The sequence below is a fragment of the Elgaria multicarinata genome, chromosome 8 (genome assembly GCF_023053635.1).
Source record: "Elgaria multicarinata webbii isolate HBS135686 ecotype San Diego chromosome 8, rElgMul1.1.pri, whole genome shotgun sequence".
Lineage (NCBI taxonomy): Eukaryota > Metazoa > Chordata > Lepidosauria > Squamata > Anguidae > Elgaria > Elgaria multicarinata.
The window spans coordinates 41,348,024-41,364,884 of NC_086178.1; the positions used below are offsets into that span (position 1 = coordinate 41,348,024).

At 40.4% G+C, this 16,861-nt stretch overlaps 1 protein-coding gene across 2 annotated transcripts in view; it reads left to right on the forward strand.

The window, feature by feature from the left end:
* PAX3 (paired box 3) overlaps positions 1-16,423 on the forward strand; it is a 134,134-nt gene extending 117,711 nt beyond the window's left edge. For both annotated transcript variants that reach the window (XM_063132225.1, XM_063132226.1), the window contains exons 8-9: positions 12,989-13,235; positions 15,443-16,423. In XM_063132225.1, coding sequence (XP_062988295.1) covers positions 12,989-13,235; positions 15,443-15,477 — 282 coding nt within the window. In that variant the 3' untranslated portion in view covers positions 15,478-16,423. The remainder of the gene's footprint in view (positions 1-12,988; positions 13,236-15,442) is intronic.
* Positions 16,424-16,861: the final 438 nt, after the last annotated feature.

Sequence of the window (16,861 nt, forward strand, 5' to 3'; positions counted from 1 at the left end):
CTCTGTTGAGTATTCTTAGTGATGCTTGAGAAAAGCAGAGGGGTGGGTGTGGGTGTGAGAGAGGGAATATTGTTGCATTACACTAGGGGATGACCCTTTCACCTATTACTATTTGGTCTTAATTTTGTTTCCCTAATGTACTTTACTGGTTTGCAACATGAAGTGGTAGATCTCAACATAAATTTGGGGGAAGTGATCCTAATTTGTCTGTAGCAGTCATGCAGCCTGACCCTATGTTGTTGTTGTCACACAGAAACTACCTATTCAAAGTATTTTAACTCCAGAGTGGGGTTTAGTAAGGGAAATGACCTTGGGAAATGACTAGGGATATCAGTCCCTGAGTGAATGGTACCATTTGTGGATATATAATATATATATCAATTTAAGGCAGAATCCTATGTATTTAGATTGGAGGAAAATATTTTTTTCTGTCTAAAGAGGCATAGGATTTCACCCTAAATTTACACACACACACACACACACACACACACACACACACACACACACCACTATTTATCTAATCTAAATTTAGAGAGTAATCCTATGGTCCTGGGAGAACATTCAGGGACTGTAGGATTCTTTGGAATCCCTTTTCTGAGGTCATAAACACTACTGTGACCTCAGGAGGGGGTCTCTGGAATCTGATCCCTCCCCCGCCTCCTCTCATTCGAAGCTGCCATGGAAAGAACCACATTGGCTGCTTTCTGGTTGCAAAAGCAGCCTCAGAGGTCTTAGACTCGGTCTGATAGGGGGTGTTCTGGTGGGCAGAGAGGCGAAGGGAGAGGAGAAGCTAGGATACAAGATTTCCTATGGCCTCTCTGGCCCCAGCTCCTCCCCCAGCAATGAGACTCTTCTAGATGGGCTCAGAGGCCTGTCTAGAAGGGGAAATAAAAAAGGAGAGTGGGAAGCAAAACACCGCCTTCTTCATGCCTCCTGCCCTGCCAGCAGTTGCCTGGAGGCTTCCATTTAACAAGGGCACAATCCATAGGATTGCACCCTTAATATATTATAAATTGTTGCTGTGATACGATATATTATACGTTTTGTTTTATATAATGATGATCAGAAGAAGGAGATGATATCGTATAATGATGATGATTGAAATAAGAAGTAACTATATGGTGATTTTTTAAATTTATTTTAAAATAAATTGTGAAAAACAAAACAAAAATTACATATATAGGAATATCATCATTTCCCCATCAGGTATACCATTCATTAAAAAAAAATGTGGAGGGAGTTATGCATAGGTTTCAAGAAGAGCAGGCCATACATCCATGTATTTATCCACTCGCAAGTCACACCTATATAACACTGGTTTAAATGTTGATAGCATTGTTAAGTCCTCAATCCATTGCATTATGGGAGGTGGGCATTTGTCCTCCCAACGTGATAATATAAGTCTTTTATCTGTCAGAAGAGCTCTGAAAATCCATTTGTGCAGACCATGGGTTAACTTCCAAGAAGCCAGTAGGTAGTTAAGGAGGACATGCACATCATTCCATATTAAAGATTGTTTTAGTACAAAGTTTATCCTTATTATAACCTAGTCCCAAAAGGGGCGACTACTGGGCATTGCCAAAACATATGAATTAAAGAAGCATTAGGTGCATTACATCTCCAACAGTTATGCAAGTTAGACAGACCCTTATTAAAAATATATTGTGGAGTCCAATAAACCCGAAACAAGTTTTTTTTTGCTGAGTAAGACATAACTTAATAGGGCTGTGCACGGACCCCCCACCCCGATCCTCTTCAGGCTGATCTGTCCATCCCCCGCTCCACTCTGCAAAGCGAGATCCGGCTCCACTGCCATCGCCACATGGACGGCGGCGCCGGTGGCGCCAGGCAGGCCACCCCCTCCACCCCCTTACCTGTGTCCATCGCGGTCCATCGCGGGCTTCAATTGAGGCCCCGGCTTGAAGCTGGAAGAGGCCTTGGCCTTCACTTCCGGCTTCAACTGGGGCCACAATTGAATCCTGCGACGGACCGCGCTGGACACAGGTAAGCCTCCCTCCTCCCTGCCCCCTTGCCTGGCTCCATCACCATCGCCGCAGGGACAGATGAGTCACCTCCCCCCCACTTACCTGCGTCCGGAGCTCTGGATTGAGGCTATCCTCTTTGCCTCAATCCGCAACCCCCCGACTCTCTTCACCTCCGCCTTTTCTGAAGGTGAATCAGGCCGCCTTGCTATTGCTTCTCCGACCCGAAGAGAAGCGGAGCACAGCCCTATAACCTAAGATCCATAGAAACTTCAGATATAGACGCTTGGGCAACAATCCATTGTTTAGGCAAAATAGGACACTCCAATTCTATATTCCAACCCTGTCTTAAATCATGGGTATCATATTTATTTACTACTACTAAATATATGGATCATGGGTTGATGTGTCTGTTCAGCTGCTATAAGTGTTTCTAACAATAATGGAGGCTCTGAAGCTGTGGAAACAGCTGGACCAAATCTAGATTCCTGTAGGTGTTGCAATTGCAAGTATTGCCATTCAGCCATAGTAGGTAAATTATATTTAGCATGTAAATGAGAAAATGACAAAAACTCATCCTCTGGGTCTATTAATTGATCCAAAATAAAAATAATCTTATCAGTCGATGTCCTCCGCAAGAACGCTTTCTTTCCAATACTTAAATCTGGATTTCCTATAAAGTCAATTTTGCGTTAGAGAATGGCTCAAATTGTAATTGACATGATACTATAAGCCAAACCTCTCTAGCAGCCAAAATTGTGATGATGATGATGATTCTAATATGCTGAGAACTGAGTGCCATGCATTTGGGAAGAGGTTGTAACCATAAGGATTCCAGAACTGACCAGGGTTGCAAAGATTTATCTCTGGGAATGCGTATTCCCAGATAAGTAATAAAAACAGGGCATTAGCCAACACACTAGGAAATATGCTACCTCCAGTTGGCATCATTTCGGACTTGAACCAATTAATTGGATAACCAGACAGTTCACCAAAAGTATTAAACATTAAAGCAGGAATAGATGCCTGGAGTTTAGAAACAAACCATTGTTTATTGTTTTGAATGTTTAAAGCAATTCACATATACTATCTCTGTAATCCTTACAATAATCACATAAAGAATGATTATTATGTCCATTTTGAAAGTGGAACAGGATGGGGCATGGGAAGGCGGTTGAGTGGTGCTGAGGCTGAGTGATAGTGGCCTGCCTAAGGCCACTTAAGCAAGTTTATGGTTGCAGGAAGATTGTCACTTTAGAGGCTGCTTTCTTTGGCACGTGTTTACGGCACATGGGAATCTACAAGATGGACTGCAGAAAGTCATATTTTGGGGGGAGGGAGTGTAATTTTTGCACTGGGGGTGGGTTGGGGAGGTGGGTTTCCCAGTGAAAAGAGTTCACAGCAGGTAATGCCATCCATTTTAGCAGCAGTTTGAAACGTTCAGTGGGGTGATGAATGAGGGTATCTGACCCACATCTGTTTTACATTAGAATGGAACACTGCCCTGACATCTTTAGGAGCATTTGTCAAGATTCCCTGGACAGAGCTTCTGTAAATTACATGCCGCAAATGTGTCAGGGTCAGATAAGAGGATATCATTAACTCCACTAAAGTTTACTCATGATTCTGTCAGTTCAACTTAATACGTTAACAGCCAACAATTTTCTTTGTGCCGTTTCATTAAATCTTTCAATCAAGCTGAGCGAGAGGAAGAAGAAGAAAAGTATAACTGTAGCCCCAAAATATAGCACATGTTTGTCTCCCATAAATCATATTAATTGCAGACATGGCTACAGAGCATATTAAATGCAGGCATGCGTAAATGAATTAAAACATGTGAGGATTTTATGATGCCTCTGGTAGGTCTGACTTGCTATAATACCAGTCATATTAAGTGGCATTTCATTTCATTTCAGTGGAATAAACTTTAAATGAGGTTTGCATAGTTGGTAATAGATGGGTCTCCTATAATCACCTGATTGTAAACCAGATGTTGCCTACATGTATTTAAGCTTTCATCACTCACCTTTCCTTAAATACAAAGAGTCAGATCTTCAGCTGTTGTGGGGATACATCACTACTTCACAGTAGTTGAGCTTCTTTAATATTACTGGAAATTACAAAATATTTGTATTATATTAGATATTTTCCTAGTCTACACCTTTTAGCAGGTTTGGGAGTCTGTGCTCAGCACTGAAAGTGGAATGCGCAACATATTCTTAGGGAGGAAGGGTGAAATATATTTGATTATATATTTTGACAAAAGTATTAAATCATTCAGGATCTAGAAAATAAGTTTTCCCATTTAATGTATTCCCAGTTCTACATCAATTTCCCCCAGAAGAGCAGTATTTTGTCAAGGCTTTCTGCAACAAGAAAACTTTGTTGAAAACTAATATTAATGTATCATTTAATATACTTAAGGGCACAATCCTACAGACATTGCCTCTCTGTCCTTCGATCACCTATATTCTTGCTAGATGGGCTGTTAAATCTGTCTGGGTGCCTGGTGGACAAAGAGTGTGAATTAATAAATAAACACACACACACACACACACAACACACACACACACACACACACACACACAAATACTGTATTTCTCATGAAGAAAATCTTGAAATCATATGCGACATAGGAAATATTTTATTTTTATCTGATGCTTTAATCACACAAAACCTCAGGTTTTGCTTTTTTTATTTCAGTGGGAGGAAACGTTTTTGCTTTTAGTCTTAAATAGAGTAGGATCCAGTTCAACTGTATGTTTGATTCAACTGAAATCTAAGCACCTGGCAAGAGAGAACTGAATGAAGCCCAACAGACAAAAATAAATCCAAAATTGGACTAAACCTCTGAGTTTTTTCTTGCTGGCTTTCTGAAACCATTTAACAGGAAGGAAGGACTCTATCACCCAAACAACTAACAAGTGTGTCTAGATTTGTGTTTCTCCTATATTTGTTTCTCTTTTCTATTCATTTTTGGAAGCTCAAAGTGGATTACTATTAAAACGCATAATGCTTATAATGAAACTAAAATAAAATATCAGTGCCATAAAATTAAGCCAAAACAACATTTTCTACTCTTTCTAGCAGCCTATTAAAACTGTGTGTTACCATAATGGGGAATGTAAAATAAAACTATTTGTTTCCTCTAAAACAGAATAAATTTAAACAAGAGCAGCAGCAGCAACAACAAAAAGAACCACTATATTTTATAGAGAAATAGGTGTTTAGCTTTTGATAGTTTAACATTGGCATATATGTGTAAAATAAAAATATATGTGGAGTAAAAAAAATAGATTTTTTTCCAGAAAAGCCACAGGATTTTAGTTGGAAAAGCTCTGCTACACCTTAGTTTACATCAGCAGGCACTTAAGCCCAAGGGCTGGACACGTCTTATGCTATGCTGTACTTAATTTACTCTCCCTAAAGTCCTTGGGAAGTAGAGGTGCTCAATATATCTCAGGATAAGTCTTCTAATAGCTTTCTTAACAAAGTGATTAGGTGGAAGCCAGCCATGCCCTTCCTGTAACTCCTTGTACTGGTGCTATAAGGTCATGACACATACCACAAGACAGAGTTTCTGCCTTTAGGCTACTTCCCTTATAACTTTCAAAGAGAAAGGGCCCAAAATCTAATTATCTAGATGCTAATCAACTGCAGCATGAATCTGAAAGTCTCTGAAGACATTTCTGAGATGACAATTTTGGTTCTGAATTATTATTATTATTATTATTATTATTATTACTGCCTCAATTATAAGTATTATATGGGTACATTAGGTAGCACATACACTCGATGGATATTACAGGAAAAAGCAAGTCAATGTCCAACTTTAAACTAATTTACCTCATGTTTAATGAACTGACAAATTATGTCCCTTACAGTGAACATCAATAATTTAGTGAATGTTGATATCCATTAAAAGTGACATCTGAAATCCAGATATGGCAAGAATAAAACGCACGACCTAGAGAGAAGGGCCATCATTTCTTGTTGAAATGAAAGGGAGTTTCTAAAGAGTACACCTCTACCCTAATCTTTCTCACACAGTTATTGTGCGCCAAAGCACCACTCCGACAACCAACAACGGGATACAACATAATAAAGACAATAGCAATAATAAAGACCTTCTCTATACCTATTGAGGAATAATGGTTTGAGAATTTAGCTCAGTCTTTTGCAACCTGACGCCTTCCAGATGTGTTGGACTACAACTCCCATTGTCCCTGGCCTGCATGTTCTGGGGATGATGGGTGTTGTAATTCAACACATATAGAGGGTGCTGGTTAGGGGTGGGCTGATCTAGCTTATGCACCATGTGTGTTTTCTATGGTCAACGAATTTGGGTCCCCAAAAGCCTTTAGTGTATCCCTGCGATGAAGGTTGGAGAATTAAGCGTGAGAACACATCTCCACTTATCATGTGATTGCTGTTCAAAAGCTCCTCCACTGCAGTCCCACAGCTCTAGCTGAAGTGGTGAGCTGAACATCCATTGTTTCCTTGCAGCTGTGGAAACATGGTAATGCTTGGCTGAACTCTTAGACAGAGCCTGTACTATAGACAGGCATTTGTAACTACCCTGAATAGGGAGAGTTTTTAAGCAGCAGCCACATGATAAGTGCCAGTGTTCAGTCCATGGCCACAACCGTACTCACATAATTGGGAGTAGGGTCCCATTAAACTGATTGGGATTTATTCCTGCATAAACATGCATATGATAGGGCATCACAAAGCTCACACACAGCTTCCAAAGATAAAGTAGTAAATTCAAAAAGATTTGAAAGCAAAGGCATGCATAAATACTAATTTTGTCTTTAAAAATTAGCCCTAATCTTGTAAACTTGTTGATATTGTGTGGTTATGGTGGCTTTGAAAGGTGGCTCTTGGATTCTGAAATCCCTGTTTTAAAGCAACCCAGTAACTGGACATAGCTGGGAGTCGGCATTTGCACCAGTTGGCTAGAGTGTGTTGCAAAGCTTCAAGACTGGGAGGAAGTTGAGCAGGATTTGACCAGTTACGTTGGCCCTGTCTTCATGGCATCGAGTTAGTGCCGCCTCCGCACAAAACCCTGCAGTTTTACTCACCTGGGGTGGCATCAGGCAATTCTGATGCCAAGTAGGGAGCAGGGGGGTTCTGGCGGTCATCTGGGTACCAGATCCACCCCTGCTCTCTTCCTGGTGGAAGGCAACCAATCGCTGGTCATCCTCCATCAGGACCACTCCTGGTTGGCCCTATGAATGAGCTAAGATGACAGAATAGCTGTACTGAACTTGCTTCCAATGAAAAGTTTTTCAAAGCGCAACTTCATGGGAAAGCCCCACAGTGGCTGAGAAGCTGCGTCTGCATCATATAACTAAAGCAGCCACCGCGGGGCTTTCCCTATGTATAGACAGTTGACTACAGGAAAAAGACAGCCCTGGCTCCAAGCAATTAGGGACATATGAAAAATTTGTTTCGATTTGTTTTTGAATAGGGTTTACCCAGTTCACACCTTCCGGACCAAACATAGCCTCAGATGCAATCTGCAGTTGAAGTCTGTACATTTCCAGACTTGCAATGTGATTGGGGATCCCCCCAAAATGCATCCAACAGCATGGGTACATTTGAAAAATGCACATGAAAACATGTACTTTGGGAAAATGTGCACGAATATGTATTAGTTAATGGGAGAATAAAGGGTATATTTCAATTATGAACACAATGGATGTGTATATTTGGAAAAAAATGCATAGATTTTCATGCAGAAAGGAACAATCTCACAGTAAGATATGGACTGAAGTCAGAATAAGCTTTAAGACTGGATTCAGAAAACTTTGGTGAGCGTGAGTTTTGCTGAGTTGCACTTCCCTACCAACTACTAATCAAGGAATAGTTGGAATTAGTGTGGTGCCAAACATTTCTCCCATGAATTTTGACCATTCTCATTCAATTTGATAGAAAAGAAACTGCTTTCAAAAAGAAATTCAAAGGAGAAGAAATTTCTGGGAAATTCTCATGGGTTTTATTCAGGGTTCTTGTGCTTTCCTTACTTATGAGATAGCTGATGAGTATATGTCAGTGCCCTGTCTTTCATTGCTTGTAGCCTCCTTGGCTTCCCACACTTCCCACCCAGGGGAAGACATCATGAATTTATTCTTCCCGTTGGCCCCTTTCAGATCAGGAAGTGCAGGCAGCCTGGGAGACTCCAGAGCAACGGTGAGATGTGTAAGAGAAAGAAAAATAGACAGTACCTTCATTCACCTTACAGTGATTAGGTAAGGTCAAAAACACCACCAACACACATTCAAAATAAATTATAAAATGCCCTGAGAATGAGGCAAAAAAATGGAGGCCTCTTTCATGGGTGACAAAAACTTTCAGGAAATTCCTGAAATTTTTTCTTTTCTTATGTCTTAGAAATTAAAGGATACTTTTCAGAATTTTCATCACATTTTCTTCACCATTACTTTTTGTGTGGTGGCTGCATTCCCTCCCATCAAAGCCCTGGAGTGATGCTAGGTATATGGGGCACTGTGGAGGATGCAAAATTGGGGCCAGGCTGCCAACACAGTTGATGCAGTGCAATGGGGAAAAAAACCCTTAATAAAAAAGAAAGAAGCTGTTCTGCAACCCTTGCCAATGGTGTTGCCTACTTGTGAGAAATGGTTGGAGAACTTCTCCTTCCCCTGGAGAAATTCGGTGAAATTGTCCCCCCAGTTTCGCTGCCCACAAGGCCACTTGTGCACAGCTCTAGTTTTAACGCAGAATTATAGGATGGTGCAGTTCACTGAGCTATGTTAGTTCTCTGATAAGTAATGTGTATTTCAGACTCTAGTCAAATCATGAAGGTTGTGCTGTGCCAAAGTAAACTTCTTCTAGACTTGCCATTTTCAATGTAAATTTTAATTCAGACTTTGAATGAAAGTTATTTCCTCCCATTTCTTCTTTTTTCAGTCTTGAAAAGATAGATTTCCTGATGCTAAACACATTTACTCAGAAGCAGTTGTTCTTATTTTCTAGCAGGCAAATTTAAGATTGTAGACTAATTCAAAGGCACCGATCTTCAAAATGGCTTTTATTTATGCCACTAAGCATACAACTCTCAGCATCCCTCACCATTGGCCATGCTGGCTGGGGCTGGTAGGAGTTGAACAGGTACAATTGTACATTTTCAGCACAGAAGTCATAAACAGCCATATAATATTTCATTATTTTTTGCAATGGAAAAAAGAAGTGTTGAAGATTTACAATGGCCATCTGAAAGTAACAAGCGCCCTTAAATAAATAATGGGGTTTTTTTTTGTTTCAACTGAAGAAAAATACACTAGCACTAATGGCTTTTACTTCCTAACTGTGCAATCCCGGGCATGCTTATTCAGAAGTAAATGCCATTGCATTCAACAGGGCTAATTCCCACGTAAGTGTGCATAGAATTACAGCCTAAACATTTGTGAGGCTGTTGGTTTAAAAACAAAAATAAACAAACAACCCTCACCTTGAACTTCAACAAGACATTTCTAGTTCTCTTGGCTTTCTTTGATCTGGCATCTGGTTTTAGTTTTCGTTGTAAATAAAAAGTCATAATTTCTCAATCAACTGTAAGGAAAGTTGCAGCTTAGATTTCGTGCTTTTCCTTTTCCTTTTTTGTTCGTAGTGCCTGTGATCTTTGGCCTGTAGATCACCTGCAACGGCAGAAATAGTGACTATCACCAGTGTAGCCAGAATGCAGTGCTATGTGTGGTGTTTTCCTCATTCTCAGGATGAAACTAGACATTACAGATTCTTCTTCCAAAGCACAAGAAAGGCAGGGCTAGGCTTATTTGGATCACAGTTATGGGGGAAGGGGCCTCTGACCCTTTTCTCCCATCCTGCTGCTATTTGACATGGAGGGAGAAACATACAGGTACTTCTGTGCAGCTTCCAGGGGGAGGAGATGATACGGGCCAGAATCCTACTGCTGCAGCTGCTTTTCGAAGAAGAAAATTGTATCGAAACATAAATCTTCCATATAAGGTCTGGTTAGGTCCTGAGGCAAACCGTAATCCTTTTCCTTACAATAATAAAACACCCTGTGCAGATGACTGGTCCGAAAAGACCCATTGGTTCCACACAAGGGAATTGGAAGGGATCCAGCACTTTCCCTTGCCCTACTAAAGTTGTACACTGACATACCTGTGTGGTAGTCAAAAAGGGTTGAGCAGGGGAGTTACTCACATCCTGCATTTGCCTTCATTGTTGTTGGATTATTATTATTTTTGGCAACTATATAAGCGACTCACTAATTTTTTAAATACAAGACAGTATATTATAAGGACAAAGGCTTTTAAGAAAGCATGTTCCTTTAACAAGAATTCCCATATCTGCTTCTTACCCAATATCAAGAGATGACCTACATGTGTGTGAAATTAGTGATCAAGCACTACAATACAATAGAAATCCTTTCAGATCAGGCTTTTATCATGCCATGGACCTGCCTCATTCATGGATGCTAACTGCATTCTAGTCATAACCCTCCAAGGTTTTCCCATCACTTCTTCCATCTTTTCCCTTACTGCAGAAAAACTATTACAGGGGAAAAAAGATGGGCAATGCCTTTTGGTTGCTAGTGCTCGATGCTCTCCACCTGGAAGCAACCTTTGTGTCAAAAGCAGTATTTTCTTTTGCTACAGAAAGTTCACACATGCAGCTGTGAGTTTACAAATTCATTGATGAGTTATTGAAGGATGTCAGATAACTCTTAAGCTTTCAACCTTCTGCATTACATCCAATGCTTGGAACAGTCTCCCCTACTTTTTGTCAGTCATGACAACTGTTTTTCCTTTTCACATCCGTCATCAAAAGCCACTTCTTCCAATGACTTTTCTACACTTGTCATTTGTCATGCACTAGTCATTCCCTAACCACACTTGCTTATGGCTTCTTTAGACAACATCATGGCCCTCCAGTTTCACTTCTGTCTCTAACCAGCACATTTGGCGAAGGTTTTTTTAGAGCAAAATAATAATAATAATAATAATAATAATAATAATAATAATAATAATAATGCAGCATTGAATTGTGAAAACGAAAGAAAGTGGTTTCCTCTTGTGTCTTTGCACTATTCTGCTATACCACAGCACCACCTAGAGGTTATGTAATGGAAAAGCAAGGAAGGAAATGCTTCTGGTGCAGTGCTTGGATCCCAATTCTGCAATGAAAGGGAAAGTGGATACTGTGGATTAACACCCTCATGTAGAAAAGCTCTAACAACCCTTTTATATGTCACTATTTTAGATTGTAACTGCTTTGGCAAGAAACAGTCGCCCAGTTTAGGCATTCTAACCCATGATCAGAATGTAAGGGGAGACTGGCAGTATACAAGCTGGTCATTCCCCCTCCATCTCATCCTTGTTCTTCCTTCCATGCATTGGGTGGTGAAGATCTGCAGCAGGTAGCCTGCTCTGTGCATGTCAGCTTCTCATGCAATTTGGAAACTGGAGCAACCACAGAATCTACAAATGTAGGACACACTCCCTTCTGCAGTGTTTTGCCCTCCAACAGATGGAGTGTGGCAGGGCTGGGTGATAAAGGAGGCGGGGCTACCAAGAACATGCCAGAATGTCTCCTAACTGCCAGAGGCTAGAATGCCTGGAGAGGGCTTGTGTCAGTTCTATAATCTCTATGTGATATTGTACATTGTTGGTGCTAAGTAAGTATTAAACCAGAAGGGGGAGGGGGATATGCTGCTACAACACTGCTAAAATGACACACGTTTTGCAATATATGTGGGTACCGTGGATGTGTGTGATTAGGTGGCCATATTTCCCCCCCAGAACAAGGTGACTTTTTCCGGTCACCTTGTGGCTAATCATAGCCATCTATGTCTTGAGTATGGATATGGGCTCTCCCACACTAGAGGCATTCAAGAGGCATCTGGACAACCATCTGTCAAGTATGCTGTAGGCTGTAGGGTGGATTCCTGCAGTGAGCAGGGGGTTGGTCTCAATGGCCTTTTAGGCCCCTTCCAACTCTACTATTCTATGATTCTATGATTCTATGTTTCAGTGTGTGCTCAGGTAGAAGGCAACTCATATTGGGAACACTTCCAAAACCCAAAGGACTGGCCCACAGTATCCTATCCTCTGCTCAAGTTATTCTAGGGTTTCCTTTCCATTACTAGAAGGTGACTGAAAAGACTTAACCTCCTATGGGAAAACCAGCTTTGTGAAACTACCGTTTGAATTAGGCGAATATTGCTTGCCTATTGAAAAAAACAAAACCTAGCACTTTACAAATAATTGTAATGAAGCTAGCTTCAGTTTATGTATTTCCATAGAGCAGAGGTGAGGGACCCCAAACCTGGGGGTCAAATCTGGCCTGGCTGGGGTCCCAATCCAGCCCTTTGGGGCTCCCTCCCCTTTCCCCTGGCTCCACCCCTTTTCCATGGCCCTCGCCACCTTTTCCCTGACCACCAATCCTTTGGTGCTTTCCTAGCTTTATCATGGGTCCCCCCACAACATTCTGAAAGGTTGAAATGCCTCTTCCAATGCTTAGTTACTGGCAATAAGGGCTTTATGTTATAATACACTGGTATATTCATATTTTGGACCCATCTCTTTTGCCTTTGGTCCTTCTCCCTTTGCCTTCACCCACCACTGGAATGTATCTCCCCGGCCCCCAACCCCTGTGCTGGTCTGAAATTCAATTAGACCTCAGGCTGAAAGAGGTTCCCCACCCTGGCCAGAAATTAAAATAGTATAAAACCATTGTGACATATGATCAGACAATATAAAGCCCAGTAAGAGGGTCCACATATGTTGCATATGATTTTGTGTTTGGTGGGGAGAGGGTGGTGGTGGAAGAATGCCAGAAGTTACTACTTAAGCCATAGGACATGTCTATGTCTCCTTAAAATTAGAGGTCAAAATACCAAGTAATGGATATCCTAAGAAATGAAATGACAAACTTTAGTACTCTTGTGTATTGCTTAAAATATAACTGTTAAACTTCCTTCTCTCTCTCTCTCTCTCTCTTCCTCTGTATTTTAGGTAATGGGCCTCTTAACTAACCATGGTGGTGTACCTCACCAGCCTCAAACTGATTATGCCTTGTCACCATTAACTGGGGGCTTGGAACCAACCACGACAGTCTCAGCTAGCTGCAGTCAAAGACTAGATCATATGAAAAGTTTAGACAGCCTGCCCACATCCCAGTCATACTGCCCACCAACATACAGCACCACTGGTTATAGTATGGACCCTGTCACAGGATATCAGTATGGACAATATGGACAAAGTGAGTATTATATCATAGTGTGTGTGTGTGTGTCTGTGTCTGTGAATGACAGTTTCTTGGATTTTGTCTTTTTGTCATATCTTGGTATCATATGGTGACACCTGAATGGGCCATATGCAGGCTGTCCCCGCCACCAGCACCATGCAATACATCAATTTGAACTGGCTGATACTCTAGCATGGGCAAGAAAAGGAATCCAAGATGGAGTTATGCAACTGAAGGGGTGGGGCTATGTTAGAGTGACCATATGAAAAGGAGGACAGGGCTCCTGTATCTTTAACAGTTGTATCGAAAAGGGAATTTCAGAAGGTGTCATTTGTATATATGGGGAACCTGGTGAAATTCCCTCTTCATTAAAACAGTTAAAGCTGCAGGTGCCCTGCCCTCTTTTAAATCTGGTCACTCTAGTATAACTCCTGCAGCTTTAACTGTGGTGATGAAGAGGGAATTTCACCAGGTTCTCCATATATACAAATGACACCTGCTGAAATTCCCTTTTCTATGCAACTGTTAAAGATACAGGAGCCCTGTCCTCCTTTTCATATGGTCACCCTAGGCTATGTAGAAAGGGCATGCAGGGTGGAGTTATGCAACTGAAAGGGTGGGGCTATGTAAGTAAGGGTCCGCTCAGTTCTCACTAGTGTCTCTATTGAGTTCAATGACACAAAGTAAACAGGCTGCAGTATCATGCAGATAGAGAACCTGTTAAACACTATTGCCAGTGGTGTTTCCTCTGCAGATCCCATCCTCTCCTAATGTAGGGTGACCATATGAAAAGGAGGACAGGGCTCCTGTATCTTTAACAATTGCATAGAAAAGGGAATTTCAGCAGGTGTCATTTGTATATATGGGGAACCTGGTAAAATTTCTTCTTAGTCACAACAGTTAAAGCTGCAGGTGCCCTGCCCTCTTTTAAATCTGGTCACTCTAGTATAACTCCTGCAGCTTTAACTGCGGTGATGAAGAGGGATTTTCACCAGGTTCTCCATGCATACAAATGACACCTGCTGAAATTCCCTTTTCTATGCAACTATTAAAGATACAGGAGCCCTGTCCTCCTTTTCATATGGTCACCCTACCTAATGATATCTGCTCTCTCTGTGTGTGTAGTGGTTGCTGCTTTTATTTTATCAGGTTGTATTTTTATGTAATATTTTAATGTATTTTTACATACTGTGTTTTCTAGACAGTTTTAAGCCACCCTGAGAAAACACTTTATAAAGGAAGGGGGTTATAAACTTTATAATAAATAAATGATAGGTATTTTATCAAGGCTGGGGAGCCCAAATCCAAACCCACATTTAGCATGTGACCCCTCTAGGTGATGTTGGCCAGAGGAACATAATTTAGCTTCCATTCCACATCTGTAAATAGAGCTGATAAGAGCTTGCTTCACCCAGCTGTAATAAGGTTGCACATGGATAGTCCCTTAGGGTCAGGGTTATGTGGCACATGCACTGTGTTCCAGGGGTGTGTATTTACAAAATATCAAAATAAATGTTACCATTACATTGTGAAATCTTACCCAAATTTAAGTGTTTTGGGGGAAGTAATTGTAGGCTTTTTAAAAACAACACCAACCTTGATTAAAATTTTGTAGTAACATTGGGCCACTGAAACCATTTAAACCACCCCAAAGACAGTAAAAAAAGGCGCATACTTTGCCCATTAAAAGTGATATATCTTTAATTACAAAAGTAGACATAAATGTCTGTCTGTAACCAAAAATAAAATAAAATACTGTAGGGTCAAGAGTGATTCTCAAGCAAATGCATTTTCTTCCTTTCGTAGTAGTAGAGCTTACATTTGCTGCTAAGATAGTGGATTGTTCCAGCAAGATTTCTGCCGCATAATTATTTTCTAAAGTGATGTCAACAACATCTTGATGTTATTAATTGTTGAGACATGAAACCTGATTGCCATTAGGTAAAACAGAGGGGTTGTCCAAAATGAAATAACCACTGGCATTCCACTATTAGAAACACATGTTCTTAATGAGGTCAGCTCAAGAATCATTATAGTATATAATCCCAGATACATAGAGTTTTGTCAAACTTGTCTAAGAATAAAAATATTAGTCCCTTCTCTTTGATATATCAGTATTAAATATGACAATGTCAACCTGTAGTTGACACTGCCCCTTGCTGTGAGGTTGTCACAGCATGACTTAAAAAGCGTCTTTTGCTTCTTCTTTTTTTTTAAAACAGGTGCCTTTCATTATCTGAAGCCAGATATTGCATAAATGAACTGTCCACTTCAAGTTAAAGCCAGTCTTGTTCCTGGTCTCACTCCAATATTTGGAATGGAGCGATCTTCTCACCAAAATGAGGCCCAGAACGGAGCGATCATACTAGAGATAAGGAGACTGTTATGTTCTTTTCTCCAGTCAATGCTTTCAATAAGACATTTGGACATGCTGGGTAAAGCAGCCCAGAAGACAAAGACCATGAGCAATAACACAAATAAAACGCAGCACAGTTCAGCATTGATTTGTATTTTTAAAAAGAAGAAGAGGGCACAGTGTTTCAAATTGCTGGGCTGAAGTAAGCATTCCATTTTTAGGTTGATGAAGAGGCATGGATTAATTTGGACACCATGTTCTAAAATATGGCAACTGAATGGCGCAAACTCAAAACGTTCCTTTGACGTCGATGCCAACTTTTGACTCTGCTCAGTTTGCAAAGCATGGGCAGGAGAACATTGTTTTACACACTGGAAACTGACCTCGAAAGAAAACGTTAAGGTCTGTAGGAAGCTAGGCTAGATGTTTGAAGACTTCCAGAAATAAGTTATTGGTTATCTTCTTGTTCTTTGTAATCATGTTGTTGATAAATGTCCCATGCAAGGGTTTTTTCTTTGTTACAGCAAATGAGATATGTAACATGAAGAAAAGTTTTGCAAGGTTGTTTGTGTGTGACGTTTTCCTAGTCCATGTTACCTCCTTGAAGAAATAAGCAAAAATACAGAATACCTTTGATTTCTATGACTGCTTAACAATGTGCAATATAGCGTACCTCACCACGCCTTGGTAACATCCAAGGCAGTATGTATAGAATCAAAATTATATTTTTCCAGGTACTTTTATTTTTACAGTACATAATTCACTCTTTTAATATGCTGAGGTGTCACACTCTCTTTAGATGATCTCCAGTTTATTAGTTTGACAGGTGACCATTTTGGGGAGATAATTCATGTAAAAACTGTTTACATTTTTTTTTAGAACAAGGCAGGGCATAAATCATTATGTCTCTGCAGTTGTCATATAATTTTAAATTATACAGTGGCATCCAATAGATATATAAAAAAGAAATCCAATGGAAACCAAGGTTTACATACGTTTTGTGTTGTGACATTTTCAAATGTCAATAAATTTGTGTTTTGAAATGTTAGGTGGGACAGGAAGATGGCAGGTGGTGTTATTTATTTTTCTTTCTTCTCGGAACAATGAGTGAGGTAGGGCACCAATACATTCCTTTTAGCATTCAACTCAATGAAAGTAGTGAATTAGTAGGACTAGCTTGTAGTACAGAGATTAGTTCGCACATTGGTCTTAAAGGGTGATGGAACAAAAGAAATACTATCTTTGTGTTACAGCCTCTACCAACAACACGTGTGTTGTAAAAAAA